Source organism: Sinocyclocheilus rhinocerous, unplaced genomic scaffold (genome assembly GCF_001515625.1).
Source record: "Sinocyclocheilus rhinocerous isolate Xijiao unplaced genomic scaffold, SAMN03320098_v1.1 scaffold682, whole genome shotgun sequence".
Taxonomy (NCBI): domain Eukaryota; kingdom Metazoa; phylum Chordata; class Actinopteri; order Cypriniformes; family Cyprinidae; genus Sinocyclocheilus; species Sinocyclocheilus rhinocerous.
Window position 1 is genome coordinate 2,067,870 of NW_015642528.1, and position 19,679 is coordinate 2,087,548.

At 37.5% G+C, this 19,679-nt stretch overlaps 2 protein-coding genes across 2 annotated transcripts in view; both read left to right on the forward strand.

Moving 5' to 3' along the window:
* The first annotated feature begins 6 nt into the window (after positions 1–6).
* On the forward strand, positions 7–3,463 carry calm3b (calmodulin 3b (phosphorylase kinase, delta)). The gene is made up of 6 exons (XM_016573183.1): positions 7–210; positions 1,006–1,036; positions 1,118–1,261; positions 1,345–1,451; positions 1,558–1,693; positions 1,846–3,463. The coding sequence occupies exons 1-6, from the start codon at positions 208–210 to the stop codon at positions 1,872–1,874; spliced, it is 450 nt and encodes a 149-aa protein (XP_016428669.1). The 5' UTR covers positions 7–207; the 3' UTR covers positions 1,875–3,463.
* A 736-nt stretch (positions 3,464–4,199) lies between these two features.
* Positions 4,200–19,679, forward strand: part of LOC107756168 (pyruvate carboxylase, mitochondrial-like) — a 141,350-nt gene continuing 125,870 nt past the window's right edge. The window contains exons 1-7 of the mRNA XM_016573187.1: positions 4,200–4,539; positions 10,785–10,926; positions 11,474–11,658; positions 13,389–13,554; positions 16,822–16,967; positions 17,198–17,315; positions 19,359–19,510. Of these exons, the coding sequence (XP_016428673.1) occupies positions 10,785–10,926; positions 11,474–11,658; positions 13,389–13,554; positions 16,822–16,967; positions 17,198–17,315; positions 19,359–19,510 (909 nt within the window). The 5' untranslated portion in view covers positions 4,200–4,539. The remainder of the gene's footprint in view (positions 4,540–10,784; positions 10,927–11,473; positions 11,659–13,388; positions 13,555–16,821; positions 16,968–17,197; positions 17,316–19,358; positions 19,511–19,679) is intronic.

Consider the following 19,679-nt stretch of genomic DNA (forward strand, 5'->3'; position numbering starts at 1 on the left):
GTGGCGGAGGAGGACCATAGTAACCGCTTTGTTGTCAAGGAGTGCGACGTCCCACTTTGGACCGAAGTATTAAGGCGTAGTGATATCGAAATTTGGGCGCACAGCAGCAGAAGATAGTGCTTGACAATCGCACGGGTGGAAAGCAAACGCTTGGGATTCCTTTTATTTCCTCTACGTGCAAACTAACGTAGTTCACACTAAAGTACAATGGTAAGTAAGCCGTTATAACTCTTTATCCTAATAGCCAAAGTGCAGCGTAGCTACAAAAATGGCTGAGCCTCCATGGCGAGGCGATAGGTGAGAATGGGCTAACGTTACTGTTAGCTTAGCTCCTCGCGAGCTAACCGTCATTCTATTGAAAGCGCGCGAGCTCCCGGGCTAACGTCACTTCAGTGGGCTACACAGTTTTCATTTTTCTCACTGTGGAATAAACTTTAAGCTTTCTGTGTGACGTTTTGCAGCGCTTTCTCTAATCGCAAATGGGCGTGAGATGTTTACAGCAGAAAATGCGCTATACAAGCACATCCTTGACTGGTTCCCTGTTGCTAGCTCGCCTCATGTCGGCGTCAGCAGGCAGATGTAGAGATCGCCCTCATTTACATTAGACAAACCCGTAGCGTCCCTTGTTCCAAAATAGCCCTGCTTTTTCTAATATATCTGATCGGTCACAACATGCTTGTAGTTCCCCACAGCATGCGCACTAATCTATTCAGATGGCCTTTAAGTAACTGTAAACCACATTATAGACCAATAAAAACAATACACCTGTTAATGTGGTCAAATACAGCTGTATTGTCTGCTGTGAACGCGTTTTGTATTTGTCTAACGTTAATTCAGAACGCCTCATGAATGACAACAAACTTGTAAAACACAAGGTATCAGGTGTTAAACATGTTCCGTTCAATTTAACACGCAATAAATACAGTTAAGCAAGTTCAGACGGAATGGAAACGTTTGAAAATATCTCAGTGCTATTAAAATAATTTTCTTGTGTCCTTCATATAGGCTGATCAGCTAACAGAGGAGCAGATTGCTGGTATGGAAGATTAACCTTTGCTTCAAACCTCAAATCAGCAATTTCAATGGTGTGCAATAAATAATTTCAATTGCTTTTCAGAATTCAAGGAGGCCTTCTCCTTATTTGACAAAGACGGTGATGGCACCATCACTACTAAAGAGTTAGGGACTGTCATGCGGTCTTTGGGCCAGAATCCTACAGAGGCAGAGCTTCAGGATATGATCAATGAAGTTGATGCTGATGGTGAGGAAGCCCTTCCACAAATAATGCCGTGTTACAATAGCTCTTCTCTTTTTCTAAATCTGTTGGCTTTTTCTGCCCTTCAGGCAATGGAACGATTGATTTCCCAGAGTTCCTTACAATGATGGCCAGGAAGATGAAGGACACGGATAGCGAGGAGGAGATCAGAGAAGCATTCAGAGTTTTCGATAAGGTAGTGAAGTGTACTCGCTTATAAATGCCTCTTATTGAAGGCATTTCTTTGGAAAAAACAAATGTGGAAAGAATGTTTATCTCTTTCAATGACTAATGCTTTACAGGATGGAAACGGCTATATCAGTGCAGCAGAGTTGCGTCATGTCATGACAAATCTGGGGGAGAAGCTTACAGATGAGGAAGTGGATGAGATGATCCGGGAGGCAGATATTGATGGTGACGGCCAGGTCAACTATGAAGGTATTTCCCTATATTAATGTCATTGGTGCATTGTGGTATTTTTATATGTAAGTGGATTTTTGTCTGAATAAATGCCAAGCCTGCAGTATAATTATGAAATCAGTTTGTGAAGATTGGCACGTTGATCTCATTCATTTTATTTCCCCCCACAGAGTTTGTCCAGATGATGACAGCAAAGTAAAAACTGGAAACCAAAAGGAGCACAACAGACCAAACAGTGGGCAGCACTCTCACTGTCAACCTTCAACAAGCATTCACAACCCAATCTCTTACTCCTCCCCATTTAGTTTTGCTCTCCTTCACTTTCCCTTATTTTGATCAGTCCTCTACTCTGCTTGTTTTTCCAACATGATCTCCTGTCAACTTTTTCCCTACATTATCTGGTTTTTTTTGGAAGAAAATATTTACATGCACAACAAAGTTTAAACCTTGCATATATGATGGTGATGATAACAGCAGTGTAACACATGTATCAATATTTTAAAGATTGTGACATACTATATGGACAAGAGCAATGCATGCTTTATTTATGTTTGGCATGTTTCTGTGTTTTTTTTTCTTCCCAGCTTGCCTTTTTCTAACTTGCTAGTTCTCATTTAACTGCATGTTTCTCATGCAACCTCTGCTCAGTGGTCTTAGAACTGTATGGTGAATAACCATTCATGGATAATCAGGGGCTTTATATAACAAAATGGCTCAAACTTCCATGTCATAGTGTGATTGTTTTTGTAAGTGTAGATCTGTGTGTCTGAGCGAGTGCTTGTAGTTGGATTTAAAGTGGAGCCACGCAGTACAGTTTACGTTTTGGTATAGGGCTTGTTCTTTAGGGACCGCATAACTAACATGTAAGATAAAAAGAAAATTAGACAAACCTGCGTAGAATAATCCCGGAAATGGTTAATTGGGGACCAGTTATTTCAGTTAGTTTGCTTGTTTTGCCCCTTTTTGTATTCTTTGAGAGAAACATGGTGGAAAGGCTTTGACCTTCTTTCCAAATTGCATTTCCTCACTAATTTCACTACCGCAAAGCAAATGCCACATATTAGTTCTAGACTGGTGTAGAGCGGTTTAATGTTTGGTTTGAGCTCTGTTAGTGTGGAGTTTGTACTGAAGATGTAGAATAGTTTTCACCTAAATATACAGTCTTACGTTTTGATGCTGGACTCGGTGTCCCAGTCAGTGGACCATTTCTGTCTAGGGAAAAATATTCAATCTTAAGCTGTGTGCTGGTTCTTCCTGCAGGCTGTTCAATATATTTGTATACATCAAAAGCACCTGCATTTTATGATCTTTTCTCATAATAACAACAGCATGTTCTCCTCTTCCATGGTCCTGTAGTTGTGGTCCATGCACAGTGGCAATTGGGATGGTGCGTAATGCTTGTCATCCAGTTAGACTGTGTCTGCCATGTTGGTGCAGCAACTGCTGCCATGAAACCTGCAAATGCAGGCGCTTTGAATGAAATCCATTTTTTTGTAACTGTATAGACCAAGGTTAAACAAACAGCGCTTAATGGTAGAATCACATACATTATGGTGGTAGTATTGCATCTTCTGCCCCAGTTCTTAATTTATTCTACTGTTGTGTTTTCTTTTTTATGACCTTTATATGCTGTTTTTTTCGTTCTGAGATCTAAGTTTACTGTCCGGTTCTTTTTTTCTTCTGTCTTCTTCTGCCCATAAGGTAATAGTAAAAAATGAAAGGTTATGCATTCCATTGCAGAACTCTGGTTTTCTTGCTAAATAAACGTTTTGGACCTCCGTTTCTAAATTACCTCTTTTTGTTCGTAACACTGTTGCCTATATAACTGTAAACCTGCATGGGCTTATATTAAAAAAATAGTGTAAGAGAGACAGGAAAGTGCATTTAATGTATATCTATGGTGTTTATTGTCATTTGTTTGCACAAGGCAATATTAGGCTGTTTTATTACATTTTTAGTCCAATTAAGAATCACGGTGTCCACAACATATCACATTACATCATATACAAGGTTTGCACATATTGCAAACAAAACCGTTAAGAGATTTCTTCATAACTCCGAAACGACCCTTACTAAAATTAACCATGGCTTTATTGTAGTAAAAGTGTAGTAACCATTGTTTTTTGGCGTATTGATTACCATTTGTATAACCACAGTTTTACTACAAATATCATGGTTAGTGTAACAAACTTTGGTTACAAAGGTTTAACAATAGTAACCATATTTTATTTGTAGTAAAACCATGGTTAATTTTCGTAAGGGGTGTAAAATTAGAAACAAGTGAGGGTAACAGGAAAGTCCACAATCCATTTGTAGTTTTGTCCCGCAGTGAAACTACAACACCCAAGTACTGCATGATTTCCCCCAAGTGTCCGATAGCAGTACCTGTACAGAGCTGTTGCTGATTGACGTGACGCAGAACGAATAAGGTACTGCCGAGTTCAGCGGCAACCAATCACATCAATGACAAGTGAGACGTGGGCGGGGACGCCTGTTTCAGTGCATACACCAATCGTTTACCAGCATACAGATGGGTGGATTATTGATTCAAGAAAAAAATGTTGCAACGGGCCAAACACTAAAGAGAGTGTTAAGTGATTTGGGACAGGGCAAGCCAGCTCAGACGATTTGAGCGCACAATTTTCACCGGTTCAACGTCCAGCAGGAAATCTGGACCCATCAGCCACGATATAACACACTGACTGTCAGATGATGTAAATAAGCGAGTTTGGGTCAGGCAGATTTAGTTACTTCGCTACGTATTCACTGAACTTAAGCACCGAGGTTTCTACGTCTTCACGCTCCTTCTACAAGGAACAGGATTGGACACCAGAACGCAACTGCTGTGAGACAAGAATAAGAAGGTAAGACTGCATCCTCGCATGTAATGCGTTCATCAGATCAGATGATGCACGCTTTTTGAGACTGCTGGTCTAAGCTATGTTATATTGCATGTATGATGTGCACAAGTTTCTGCCCTAATAAACATTAGCTGCATGATGTGTAAACTTCATGCACAATAAGTGCATATTATTTAAAACGAACAGACCGTCATGGCTTCTGCAGTAAACATTTATTAAACTCAGAGATAACGTTAGAGTTTGTTTTTGAAGTCGTGCAGCATGCGACCAAAGGGCATGCTTTCCTCTGTTTGCTAACGCATGTGCCAACTGAATGAATCAAACTGGACAAGCAGGTGGATTTAGCTCACTTTGCTGACCTATAAACTATTCGCTGCCACATAGCCAAACATAAACACTTCCTGGCTGCGAGTCAGGTTAAAAAGCAAAGGAGCAGCTTTCTGATGTGAAAGTTATTGATTGCGTAGCAAGTTCAGGTTCAAGTTGGCAGCTGTCGATGGCCTTTTAACGTTCATCTGTCCAATCCAATCCAAGCAGTGTCAAAACTGTCTAGGGATGCCTATATGATGCATAATACCTTTTTATTTGGGCAGTTTGCTTGGACACACATTCAGACCATTTGCGTCATTTTGTGTTGTACGTAATCAAGGTATCTTGGCATTCTTGAGAACATACAAATTTATAGTGCACTCAGTATTTTTTGCATATTAAAAAGTTTTGCAAATAAAGAATTTAACACTGATTTAGACATCAATAACTTGATTTTCTCTACATGGAGCTTGTCGCCCTTATGGGCACCGGTCTTGCCTCAACAGCACAGCACAGCACACATAAAATAATTTTGGATTATGATAGTACTAATACGTGCACTTCATGAAGGTGAACTAAAAAAAAAAAAAAGTAATTAGATTTTCTGAATGGTGCAGGAAGTGTAAAGTCAACGGTTGATTTGAGAATGAAGGTAATTCCTGTTTTGTGAGACTCCGTTATGGTTCCTCCTCAGAAGTGTCTAAACACGCCTGTTAAAGAAGGCCCTGTGTTACTCTTACCTTGAATTGTTCAGTTCATTCAAGACACAGCATGCAATGCGTATGTCTAAGCATCTGTTTTTATGTATATATATATATATATATATATACTTTATGTGTGTGTGTGTGTGTGTTTTGTTTTTTTTTGAATGTATATATATATATATATATACTGTATGTGTGTGTGTGTGTGTGTGTTTTGACTTCTTTTGACAAGTTAACCACAAGTCTGTTATTTGTGTAAGGAACTAGATTACAAGTATTGGGAAATCTTAATCTTGTTTATGGCATTGTTGCATTGGTTACCTGAATGCCATGCATGAACAGAATTGTTGGGGGTTGAAGGAGGAAGTTGGCTGTTGTAGTAAATCAGCTCAACAGGGAAATATTTATGACTAATTATAACTGGTTATGATTAATAATAAATATTTAGATTATATCTTCGAATTAACTGTAGCAGAATCAATATTACAATTATTTGATCTGTCCGTCCACCGAGCAGACAATATAATCATTTATCAATTCAAGGAAAGATTATTTTCCTGGCCAAGGAGAATAACTGTCCTTCTTTATGCAGTGCTAGCAGTAATTTAACATATGTAGCAAGGGTTCAAAACATTCATTGACTTCGAATTGTGAGCAGCAAACAGAAGCAATCGATCGTGAATATAAGGGATTTAATAAATGAAACTATAGCTAACATACTGAAACTTAAACACGCATCTAAATAATTGTAAACGGTTACTTGCATTGGCTTCGATTGCTGAACAAGAGTCCTGATGCGGTAGATAACGGAGGTCTTTGATGAGTTCGTTAGGAGTGAGCTGGAAGTTTACTTCTGGTTCTTCTGAAGATAGGAAAAGTCCACAGCGACTCGAAGTTACTTGAAGATAAAAACTGCCGGAAAATAAAAACTCAAGAGGAAGATCTTGAGAGTCTTGGAAAAGGTGTTGTCTCAAACGAAGAGGGTTTTTCTGAGCAAAGATCATTTTGGGCTAATGCTTTTTGAGGGTTTCTATCCACCCCCCACCTTTGGGTGGGCTAGCCAATACCAGGCGTGAATTTTTTGAGCGGGAGAAGTTTCCTTTGTCTCGCTTTATGGCCCATTTGCATGTTTTATGGCCGGTCTGGAATTGCTGCCGTTTTAACCCAAAATATAGTATAAATCGTATGATGCGTTTCACAATCACATACTGTACATCATTGTTTGAGGAATAAAGAGCAGATAATATTGATACCAAGAAAGAAACATTTAGAATAGATTAAACCAAAGATATATCCATACACCTGAATATCAGTGCTTAGGGCTTGACTAATACAAATAACGAGTGGTAACTCAGCTAATCTAATAGGGAAACGTACAAACAACACATGCAATATACCAGATATATTTGTAACTGCTCAATTATTGTCTAAATAGAGTAAAGGTCTTTACGTGTGTGTGTTTGTGTGTGTGTGTTATGTGAGCCTGTTGTAGTTTGCTTGGTCAGCCAGGCCCATCGGTGCCTGGCATCGGGGTCATTTACATCTCTTTGGAAAGTGTTTGAAATCAGATGGGGAGATGATAGTGGGGGACTGCTTAGCATCTCCTTGATAGCGAGGAACCATTTGGCAATTTAACCCCCATATAAATGTAAAGTCTGTGACCAGGACTGTAATTTATATGTAAATGTCAAAAGCTAAAAGGGGTCTCTTATGCCATAAAACCCAAAGACCATCCATGATTTTAAGCAGACGCTACACTGTATTATTATTATAATTTTTTTGTCTTTTTAAAAATAGGATAAACCATATCACTTTTATAATTGGTTGATATGCAGCTGGTATGTAAATTAATGTCCAGTTTAAAAATACTTTGGGGGGTTGAGCAGCTTCAGCAGTCTGACTCTTAAAAAAAACTATTTCAAACATCCCCTCCCATCCAATTTTCTGAAAGTATTCATAATTGAGAGCTTTAATAAAAAAAATTAAAAAAGAACTTTTTTATTTAATTAAAACTGAATTTGTCACACAGAAGGTCCATTTAAATGATCCAGTGAAGTCAGAAAGGTGATTTAAATACCTTAAAATAAATAGTGACACATTTACATTTACATAACAAGGATATTCAGTTTCTCTTATGCAAATAATATTGATGTCCATGAACATTTATTTCTTAATCCAACAAGATCTAATTGCAATTTTACTGCTGTGCTGTTGTCACAGCAATAAAATATGAAGTTGTAAATTCTTGGATTTGTTCTTGGTCACATTATCATAGTCAGAGAATCACCCCTGACTCAGATTTTTGTTATATATTAAACCGTAACTTAACACTGAACATGCTTTATGAAAAGCAGCAGGTGTCTGATAATATGACACTTATGGACATCTGTATCTCTCTATCTATCGTGAGTTAGTGACAAACATACAGCTATAAAAGATAGATTAAATAAGATAAAAGTATAAGATGAATACTATAAAAGATTGAGGTATAAAGGTTTAGTAGAATGAATACAAAAGGAGGCTGTTGTTTTTTCTCTTTTAAATGCAAATAAATGGCCTTGTGTTCTCACAGCATAACTCGGACTGTGAGTGAGTTTGTAAGTGGATCTCTGTGCATTATTAAGTTATTCCTTTGAGTAGAGTACAGTTATTTTTTTTATAGACCGAGGCCACAGGCTGTGCCAACATACTCTGGATAAAAGGTTTCATGTGAATGGTTCAGTAAACCCCTCAAAGCCACCTCCTTCCACCCAGTCAGGAAGATATGATCATTTTGCTACCAAATCACACCAACTCACCCCTCACTGTTTTACATGCCCCATTACACATGCAGAATGCCATCTAATACATCGGCCCATCTCCATACTGTCCTAAACTCTCACACAAATGTGCTGCTATTGTTTACAGCAGCTTCAGTTTGTGTCTCCGCTGTGGAGCTCATGTATCAGTGTCATGTTCTCTCTCTCAGCCAGGACACAGTCACTGTATTGTTGTGATTTTGGCAGAGGGATGTCCCTTATTTAGGAGCAGACAAGTATAAGGAACAGTAGAACCACTAAGTAACCATAAAATGGTTTGAGTGAAAAGAGACACCTTAATATGCTCCCATAAGAAATCAGCCATAGCTTTTGTATGGGAATTTTATGTTTTGGAGATTTGTCATGAGTGTCCATTATTTCTTTAGTTTTTCCTCTGCCCTTTCATCTGACGGGCCATATGCTGTGCAAATGCCTTTCCTCTGAAGTAGGTAGACCTTTGAGCATGTTTTTGCAATATCCCCTTAGTTATCAAATACATGTTTTCTTTAGGAAGTAGGCAAATATGAACAAGATGCGTTCAATGATTGAAGCGTTCACTTTTTTTTAAAAATTAACTGATTTAAAACATCGATTTTTCAGCTGGTTTTGCATCAGTACATTGGACGCCATCTGACCCCTCACAGTACCAGAATGGTTTATTGTATTCAAAAAATGAATAAATAAAAATAAAAAGTAGCCTAAACAAGATACTTTAATAGTATCACCATGGATTGCATAGGTCATAGTTTTGTTGAACATAAAAGAAGATATTTTGAAGAATGCAAGAAGAATCAAATCAAGCAGAAGAGTCAATGAAGAATCAAGCAGTTGATGGTCCCCATTGACTTCCATAGTATTTCTTTCCCTACTATGGAAGTCAATGGGAACCAACAACTGTTTGGTTTTTCAAAATTCTCCAAAATATCTTCTTTTGTGTTCAACATAAGAAAGAACCTTTAAACAGGTTTGGAACGACTTGAGGGTGAGTAAATGATGACAATTTAAATTTTTGAGGTGAACTATTCCTTTAATGCGTGCTATATTGTTACAGTATTAGTGTTTTCCAATACTGGATATTTGAATGTACATGTTTAGTTTTCTTAATTTTTTTAATTTAGTAACAGTGTTAAAGGAATAGTTCACCCAAGAATGAAAATTTGCTCACCCTCAGGCCATCCAAGATGTAGATTAATCACTTGCTCATCAATGGATCCTCTGCAGTGAATGGGTGCCGTCAGAATGAGAGTTCAAACACCTGATAAAAACATCACAATGATCTGTTTCCTAAATGCATCTTATTGATCTTATTGTGTTTTTTTAGTCTTCACTCTGATGTACGTCATTTCATTGTTACTTCAAATGTAATCTTCAAAATATCTCAAAATAATATAAATTTTTATATTGTAAATTGCTGTAAAATTGCCTAAATCCAGTTGTAGCATTTAAAATGATTGATTTAAATTTGTAGTGTTGTATTTTTAATTTATTTAGTCTAAAAAGCATAATTCAGCATAATATGTTATTTGGCTTTGTTAGTTGCATTTTATTATATGCATTTAACATTGTTTTGCTGTTTTAAAGGACTTTAGTTGTCTTTCAGAGTGGCTTAGAAATTCTCATCGAGTGTTACTGTGCAGTTAGTAGTTTTTTTTTTATATATAAGTAAGAGCACACTGGATGCAGCACTGGGTTTTGCCTCGCGACACCTGTATGGGTGCACAATCACTTCCTCTGGACACCCATGTTGTCCAAAAGAATTATAGTAGATTAGCCAAGTGAGCTATTTTACTTTGCAATTGATAGCGCACACATCACGTTTTTTGATTTAGTCATGCTCTTTCATTAGATTTTTAACTTGTAACTCTTTTTATTGTCTGGTTTATATGCTGTTCTGCCTTTGTCTCCTGAGGCCTCATAGTCTCTCTGATCCTTCAGTGTTTCCCACTGAGTTTAATCAGTGCTGCTGTTGTTTCAGGTGTTCAGTCTCGGCCTTTGAAGCTGCGTCCACAGGCAATATGATCACAATATGATATTGTGTTTGGTTCAGTTTGGCCCTGTGGGCACTTGACCGTATTCATGTTTTGCAGAATGTGGATATGCTTGAAATACAGCATTTTTTAAAGACAGCCTTGAGTATCTTTTCACGCAGTCAAGGCCAGTCTTTGCCCAGTTGCTTGTTGATAGTTTATTTGATTGTGGTCACATTTTGCAGCACTCATTTGTACTATATCAGGCTTGTTCTCTTCTTATCCCTGACCTCACTTTCCCTTTAGTTTGAGTGTTGACTCTTGTTATCTCAGCTCCTGTGTGAGACTCTGCAAGGCTACTAATCCCTTTGGTTCTTTAGAAATGCAGATAACACAACGTAGATATCGCTTACAGCAGACTAAATGACCTGCTTTCTGTAACAGGTCTATTTTTTGCTTTTGCCTTCTAGATGCTGCTACAGGTGGGAGGAAAGCGCTCTGCCCTGGGCCTGTTGGCCATCAGGAGGGTGTGGAGTATGAGCCGCTCCGCCCATACCGCATCCCAGACACTGGAGTACAAACCCATCAAAAAGGTCATGGTGGCCAACAGAGGTGCGTCAGTGTTCAGAATGTGTATGACATTCCCAAAAACTTGTTTTAGTTTAGTTTGTTTTATTTCTATTTTTAGTTTTTCAGTATATATTTAATTATATTTTAATATATTATTTTTTCCAAATGCTATTACATACATATAAAACAAAAGTTTGTAGAAGGTTTTTTTAAAAAAAGAAATTAATACTTGTAATATTGTTCTCTTGAATCTTCTATTCATAAAAGAAAAAGAAATTATATTAAGCAGCGCAGCTGTTTTCAAAATAAATAATAATAAACATCAAATCAGCATATTAGAATGATTTCAGAAGGATCATGTGACACTGAAGAAATCAATTAATAAAATATCAACATAAAATAGTCACGGTGGGTAGGGTAAACATTTTTTTTATTTTTAAATAACAATACATTTCTGCTTATTGCTTGTCAAAGCATTTCTAAAAATAAAGCTAATATGTTAACTGTCTCTCTGTCCTCGGGTATAAAAACACATGGCATGAATCAATTATATACTCATGAATTGTATTTAATAAAATGCCTTTTGCAGGAGAGATTGCCATCCGGGTGTTCCGGGCCTGCACAGAGCTAGGGATCCGCACGGTGGCCGTCTACTCTGAGCAGGACACGGGCCAGATGCACAGACAAAAGGCAGATGAAGCTTACCTCATCGGGAAGGGGCTGCCACCTGTAGCAGCCTACCTGCATATACCAGACATCATTAAAGTGGCCAAGGTCAGACTTTGCACCTGAGTGGTTCTCTGTAAATCTTTTGCACCATAATTCAGATTTTTACATGCCCTGCCAACATTTTTCACTGCCGCCCCCCCCAGTTTCATACTAAGTGTAGTTCAAATCTATTAACATATTTAATGACATGTTACTCAAGACTTCCTGATATGAAAATTGTAATTGAACTTTATTTGGAGTACTGCTTGTGCACAATGCACATTTCTTAATATTAAGCCTAAAATGTGTTTTAATATCACTATTGATGAGGATTGTATAATCTTTGAATAATGTCAGTCTTTAAAAGCAAGATACTTAAAGTATACTTGCAATAGTTCCACTTTAGCACAATCAAATATACTTCAGTATATCTTTAGTTGGACCTCAGCACTACTTCCGGACAATTCAAGTTAGGGGTGTAACGGTACACAAATATGACGGTTTGGTACGTACCTCGGTTTTAACGCCACGGTTCGGTGTGATTTTGGTACAGCAGGGTGAAAAACTAACTTTTTTAAAAATTAGACAGTGGTTTACTGGTTTACTGAAGTTGCTCTTTCTTTAAATGCATTCAGTTATAATTTAAAATTTTCTTAATGATAAAAATCTACCTCAGCTTATGCTTTAAACTATAGGGAGCCCTTTTACAATATAAGGTTACAATTAACAACTTAACCCAAACTTAAATTTAATAACTTTTATTTTTTTTAAATATAATCAACACTCAGCTTAAAAGTTTTTAAATGAACTTTAAATTAACTGACGGTTTCATCAACTGGCCCAAAACTCTGTCACAGTTGTCCCGAGTCAGCGTGAGAACTCTGTGTTTGGTGTCGAGTTGAAAAGCAGAATGTATTCACATGTTTTTAACACCTGCAGCTTTTGTTGAAAGTGTTTGTGTGGTAAAACAGCAGATTAGTATCTCGTGACCTGTAAAATACACACACAGTCTGCAGTGATTGGACAGATAGAGCACAAACAAGCCTGCAAAGAGCAGTAATTGCACATAATTATGCCTTCTGACAAAGGGTTCAGAGTCTGACGCCAAGAAGAGATGGTAGCCGTAAAATAATCGCTGACAGGCAGTCGTTCGCCCGCATCTAATTTTCTGATTAAATACCTTAGGCAACAATCAATGGACAATCAGTCAGTCAATGGCTTAATCAATAAATAAATCAATGGCTTAAACAGCCTGTCAGTTTAACACTGTACCTTATGTGTCTTAGAGAATGACCCATGTTGTGTTAAGCACCTGAAACATTCCACACCTCTTGTTGTGACTTGTTTAGAGAACTAAATTGGCTAAACTTGAATAGAAGTCAATAAACAAAACATTTCAGTCAGTCGGGGAAGTTGGGCTATATTCTTGGAGCCACTACAGCAATTTAGCTGCTTACGGAAAGAGCTGTTTCTACAACATTTTTTAAGGGTTTTTTTGGTTAATAGAAAGTTCAACACAACAGCATTTATTTGAAATGGAAATCTTTTGTAGTAATATAAATGTCTTTACTGTCACTTTTGATCAAATTTATTTAATTAGAAAAAACTGTACTGTACTGACCCCAGACTTTTGAACGGTAGTATATTTAAATCTGTCTTTTTGTGTCATCTCTTGTCATTCTCAAAAATAAAAGACAAGGTAACAGTATAGTCATTTGAATAGGTATTACAGGAATTTATTGTAACAGAATTCTTGTACTGGCAAATGGTGATGTTGTGCAATCTGTCCCTGGCAGGAGAATGACGTGGATGCCATCCACCCAGGTTATGGCTTCCTGTCAGAACGAGCAGATTTTGCCCAGGCGTGCGTGGATGCTGGGGTACGTTTTATCGGCCCCACCCCAGACGTGGTGCGCAAGATGGGGGACAAAGTTGAGGCCCGTGCCATTGCCACCAGTGCAGGTAAAGTGTTCATCATCTGATCTCCTCGGGGAACATCATGCTGTCTTCTCTCTTATCACATTATATCAACAGTTGTGTCGCAGAACAGAGTGCAACAGCACCCATCCGCTTTTTCAGTGGCCTTTCTTTTTGAAGTAGTTTTTCCCTAAGGGGTTTTAAAAGTCTTTGGAAGGAATTATAAGACGTGAACCAAACCAGCTTGCTATGAGATGAATCGCAACAGTTCAAACTTTGTCTTTGTCAGATTTTCTAATATTTTTTGCTTCAATTCAAAGATACAAGACTATGTCCTAATGAGGGAATTACTTTGAGGCAAAGAACTCTATCTATCTATCTATCTATCTCTCTATCTATGAAATAAATCTGTGGTCTTAAAATTGGGAAAATAAAACCTCAGATGAACAACATCACTTGACATTACACTGTCATTATTTATTTAACAAAAATAAAGCCAAAATGGAAAAGCCATGTGTGACAAAATTAGGACACCCTTACTGTTAACATAGGAATTAAGATGGTAAGTAGCAGTCAGGCACTGCTTATCAAATGCCTTAGATTAACTGATCATCAGCAAGTGTGAGCACCTCTATAAAAGCAGATGTTTTGGCAGTTTGCTGGTCTGGAGCCTTCAGGTGTGTGTTAACACAATGCCAAAGAGGAAAGACATCAGCAAGTATCTTATAGAAGCAATTGTTGCTGCCATCAATCTGGGAAGGGAAACACGGCCATTTCCAAACAATTTGAAGTCCATTATTCCACAGTGAGGAAGATTATTCACAAGTGGAAGACATTCAAAACAGACACCAATCCTCCCAGGAGTGGACATCCCAGCAAATTCACCCCAAGATCAGACGGTGTATGGCTCAGAGAAATGGCAGACAACCCAAGAACTACACCGCAGTTAACATGTTAAATTATAAAGTTCATGACAGTACAATTAGAAAAATATGGGACAAGTATGGCATGATTGGAAGACTTGGCAGAAGAAAGCCTCTTCTACCTAAAAAGGAATGCAGCATGGTTTAGGTTTGCAAAGATGCATCTGAGCAAACCATAAGACTTCTAGAACAATGTCTTTTGAACAGACGAGACCAAAGTGGACATGTTTGGCCAGAATGCACAGCGCCACGTTTGGTGAAAACCTAAAGATCATATCAGCACAAACACCTCACACAAAAAGTCAAGCATGCTGGTGGAGGGCTGATGCTTTTGTGCTTGTTTTGTAGCCACAGGACCTGGGCATCTCACAGTCATCGAGTCAACCATGAACTCCTCTGTATACGAAAGTGTTCTAGAGTCAAATGTGAGGCCATCCATCCAATAGCTAAAGTTGGGCCAAAATTGGGTGATGCAACAGGACAATGATCCCAAGCACACCAGCAAATCTACAACAGAACAGCTGAAAAGAAAAGAATCAGGGTGTTGCAATAGCCCAGGCAAAGTCCAGAGCTCATCCTGACTGAAATGCTGTGGCGAGAGCTGTGCATAAACAAATGCCCACAAATCTCAATAAACTAGAGAAACGTTGTAAAGAAGAGTGGGCCAAAATTCCTCCAGAACGATGTGAGAGACTGATAAAGTCATACAGAAAATTATTTTTTGCTGCTATAAGTGGATCTACAAGCAATTGAATCATAGGGCGTCCTAACTTTGTCACACATGGCTTTTCAATCTTGGCTTTATTTTTGTTAAATAAATAATGACAGTGTAATATGTCATGTGTTGTTGTTCATCTGATGTTTTATTTTCCAGATTTTAAGACCTGCCAAGGACCAGATAATTTTTTTATGATGTCCTGATACAGAAAACCATGGAATTCAACAGGGTGTCCTAAATTTTTCACATGAAAAAGTTAGGACACCCTGTTGAATTAAATATATTTACTAACAGAGATCTTGGGAGACTGACACTTTTTACAGCATTCACAGTGCCTCAATGGAGTGGGTGGGTGCTAATGTATTCTTTTGACGCAATTTGCTTGTCCGGATTTTCTAATTATGGAGATTTTTTTTTGCAGAATCATGGGTAATGTTGTTTTCACCAGGAATTCTGCTGTTAAACATGATTAATTAAAAAAATAGGTTGAAATAATACTGGCTGATGGCTTCAAAAAATGCATATTCCACTAATTATCAGCCTTGTAGCTCACAGTAGGTCTGGATTTAACGGATTATTTTTAATGATAAAGTTATGATTAAAAATCAGTCTCCCTATAGAGAAAATTTATGTAACTGATTTTCAGAAGCAAACTGTGGCGCTCTCTTAAAGCTAAAGTGTGCCTTGTTATATTAATCAAATACTTTATAAATGCTTTTTAAAATGAAAATATATATATTTTTAATTATTATTTAACATAAAGGGATAGTTAACTTAAAAATGAATAAAGTTATGATTAAAAATCAGTCTCCCTATAGAGAAAATTTATGTAACTGATTTTCAGAAGCAAACTGTGGCGCTCTCTTAAAGCTAAAGTGTGCCTTGTTATATTAATCAAATACTTTATAAATGCTTTTTAAAATGAAAATATATATATTTTTAATTATTATTTAACATAAAGGGATAGTTAACTTAAAAATGAAAACATTGTCATCATTTACTAATCCTCGTGTTGTTCCAAACCTGTACCAAACAGTTGCTGCTAGGTTTGAACAACTTAAGGGTGAGTAAATGATGACATTTTTGGGTAAAGTATGGCTTTAAATTAGTCTACTAAACTGGTATTGCATCATGATATGTGACCCTGGACCACAAAACCAGTCTTAAGTATCAATTTTTCAAAATTGATATGTATGCATCATCTGAAAGCTGAATAAATATGCTTTCCATTGATGTATGGTTTGTTAGGATAGGACAATATTTGGCCGAGATACAACTATTTGAAAATCTGGAATCTGAGGGTGCAAAAAAAAAATCAAAATATTGAGAAAATCACCTTAAAAGTTGTCCAAATGAAGTTCTTAGCAATGCATATTACTAATCAAAACTGAAGTTTTAATGTATTTACAGTAGGAAATTTATCTTCATGGAACATGATCTTTACTAAATATCCTAATGATTTTTGGCATAAAAGAAAAATCAATAATTTTGACCCATACAATGTATTTTTGGCTATTGCTACAAATATACCCCAGCGACTTAAGACTGGTTTTGTGGTCCAGGGTCACATATGTACATGGTACATCAAAGAATGGAATGGCATTTCTATGGTGCATGTTCCCCCCCTAAAAAAAAAATTTAATAAGGCAGATCTATCTGGTCATCCTGCAGGTGTGCCGGTGGTACCTGGAACAGATGCTCCCATCTCGTCTTTGCAGGAAGCTCAAGAGTTCTCCAACAGCTACGGTTTCCCGATTATCTTCAAGGCTGCGTATGGAGGCGGAGGCCGTGGAATGCGAGTGGTCAGGGAGTATGAGGTAATGTTTCCAAGAGTAAAATTATTTGTAAGGGATTAGAACACTTAATCTTTGGGCCATTCTTTCTGAGAGCCAGTTGTGAGCTTTGACACTGGAGGGCTTTTAAATGAACGCAAAAGTGAGGCCCTTATGTGCACTTTAGGTTTGTTGGCTCTTGAGTTACTTGTGCTGTATGAATTGGTGTGCTGGGTATTTGCACTGGGTGACCCTGTGGCTTTATATGTGATCAGGAACTAGAGGAGAACTATCAGCGTGCGTGCTCTGAGGCCCTGGCAGCCTTTGGCAATGGAGCTCTGTTTGTGGAAAAGTTCATTGAGAAACCCAGACACATTGAGGTGCAGATCTTGGGTAAGTGAGTTTGTTCGCTATTGGTTTGTGTTTGGTCAGTCTTTGGTCAAAAACTGCAGATTAAGTATCCTAATAATAAAGAAAACGATTAACCAGAAAATAACATTGTCCTCATTTACTCACCTTTATTACATTCCAAACCTGTCACACAAAAGGAAAACCGTTGCTCTTTGGTCTGAAGAGTTTAATTGTCAAAAGGACATAAAAGCACCATAAAAGTGGCCTACGTGACTTGTTTGCTACAGTCATTTGAAGCTGTGTAGCTGGGTAGCTTTGTGTGAGGACAGATTGAAATTTAAGTCATTATTCACTTATAATCTTCCGCTTTAGTGGGATCATTGAGTCATCATTGCACTTTTTTTCATTCATTTGAATGAATCCAATCAGACTTTTTGGGCATTCGCAATGCCAAGTTGCCACGTTCATAGTCAGAAAAGCCTTTTTAAGCAAATATGTAACAGACATTTAAGCCCCGTTCACACCAAGAACGATAACTATAAAGATAAAGATATTAGTGTCCACACCAGCGGACGATATTGTCTGTTTATTCTAAGCGCATGTGCGTCTGCTGCTTTAAATTCTCCAGCTCGTTATAGGATGGATTCTGATTGGCTGTCAATGTTTGTATCGTTCATCAGCTGGAAAAAATCGTTCTGAAAATGATTCCAAAGATATCGTTTCTCTGTGCCTTTATCGTTATAGTTATCGTTATAGTGTGGACTCTGCTATTCTTTAATATTGAGAATGATTTTTAGAACTTTATCTTTATCGTTAATATCTTTATAGTTATCGTGCTTGGTGTGAACGGGCCTTAAGTCTGTTCTTTCAGTTTGAAAGATAACATATGAATGTTCATAAGGCGTATAAAAAATAAAAATAAAAAGGTGTGCGAAAGGTATTTTGAATAAAGCGTTAAAGGGATATTTCACCCAAAAATGAAAATTCTGTCATTAATTACTCACCCTCATGTTGTTACAAACCCATAAGACAACACAAATTAAGATATTTTTGATGAAATCCAAGAGCTTTCTTACCCTGCATAGACAGCAACGCAACTGAAACGTTCAAAGCCAGAAAGGTATAGGACATTGATAAAATAGTCCATGACATCAGTGGTTCAACGGTAATTTTATGAAGCTATGAGAGGAACGAAGGTCTTACGTGTTTGGAAAGACATGAGGGTGAGTAATTAATGACATAATTTTCATCTTTGCCTGAATTTTGGGTTAACATGGCTAACATTTTCCCGTCAAACACTTTATTAAAGATCTACACTACTCAAATTTTCTTACAGATTGAGCTCAATCAAATTAAATGGTGTTTACATGAAGGACTCTCAGGCTGATTGAGCTATCAACCTGATTACAAATGGATTATTAATTTGCATGTAAACAACGCTAGTAGGTTTACCTGATCAGTCCAAACTATGAATAATTCATTTAGATATTTGTCGAAAAGATTCATCTTAAATGATTTGTTTAGGAACCACTTTGTCTCTCATGTATCACATAATTGTGTATAAATTGATACTTTTGTCATATAGAACACAAGTCATATATATACCATTTTTATGATGCTTTTGGAGCTTCAGTCCTCATTGATCGTAATTGCTTGTAAAAGAGCAACAAGGACTCTTTTAAATTTCTCCTTTTGTGTCCCATGAAATGAAAGTCACTCAGGTTTGGAAAGACATAAGGATGAGTAAGTAAAGATTTCCACTTCAAATCTGTTTCCAGACATTGTGACAGAACAAGCGCTCAAAACCCCCAAAAGCAAATGAGATTTTTGCCAGAAATAAATGCGTTGTTTGGGAGTTAATTAAAACATATTTGGATATTTGCATAGAGCGCACTGTTCTCAACAGTGAACAGAATGGTGCAGTTCTCTGTTGCCTGCTAATTTGCATAGTGTTTATTGATCAGTTATATGATTGTTTGTTATTATATTTTGGAGAAATACTAGCAGATGGGTTTGTTTACAGTGCCAGATGGGTTTAAGACTTCTGTGTAATGCTCAATGAGTTGATCGGTCCATTGTGTGTAGGCGATAAATACGGCAATGTCATTCACTTGTACGAGAGGGACTGCTCTATCCAGAGGAGACACCAGAAGGTGGTGGAGATCGCACCGGCCACACAGCTGGACCCACACCTCAGAGACAGACTCACTGCTGACTCCGTGAACCTCGCTCGACAGGTACAAGTGAAAACATCTGACAGATGGCAGCATTGGCCTTTTTCCAAACCGTATGCAAATGCTGATTTACAAAAGTTTATGGTTAGGAAAGAATGTATGGATAAACTACAGCTCAAACATTGAGTTTGAAACGGATGTTCTGAGTTAATTTACTTCGTCTGAATAACTT

What these genes read in the sequence shown, in the direction of transcription:
- calm3b (XM_016573183.1), top strand. An exon ending in CAATGAAGTTGATGCTGATG is followed by an intron (nt 1,262 to 1,344) that starts GTGAGGAAGCCC and finishes TCTGCCCTTCAG; the next exon opens with GCAATGGAACGATTGATTTC. An exon ending in CGGCCAGGTCAACTATGAAG is followed by an intron (nt 1,694 to 1,845) that starts GTATTTCCCTAT and finishes TTCCCCCCACAG; the next exon opens with AGTTTGTCCAGATGATGACA.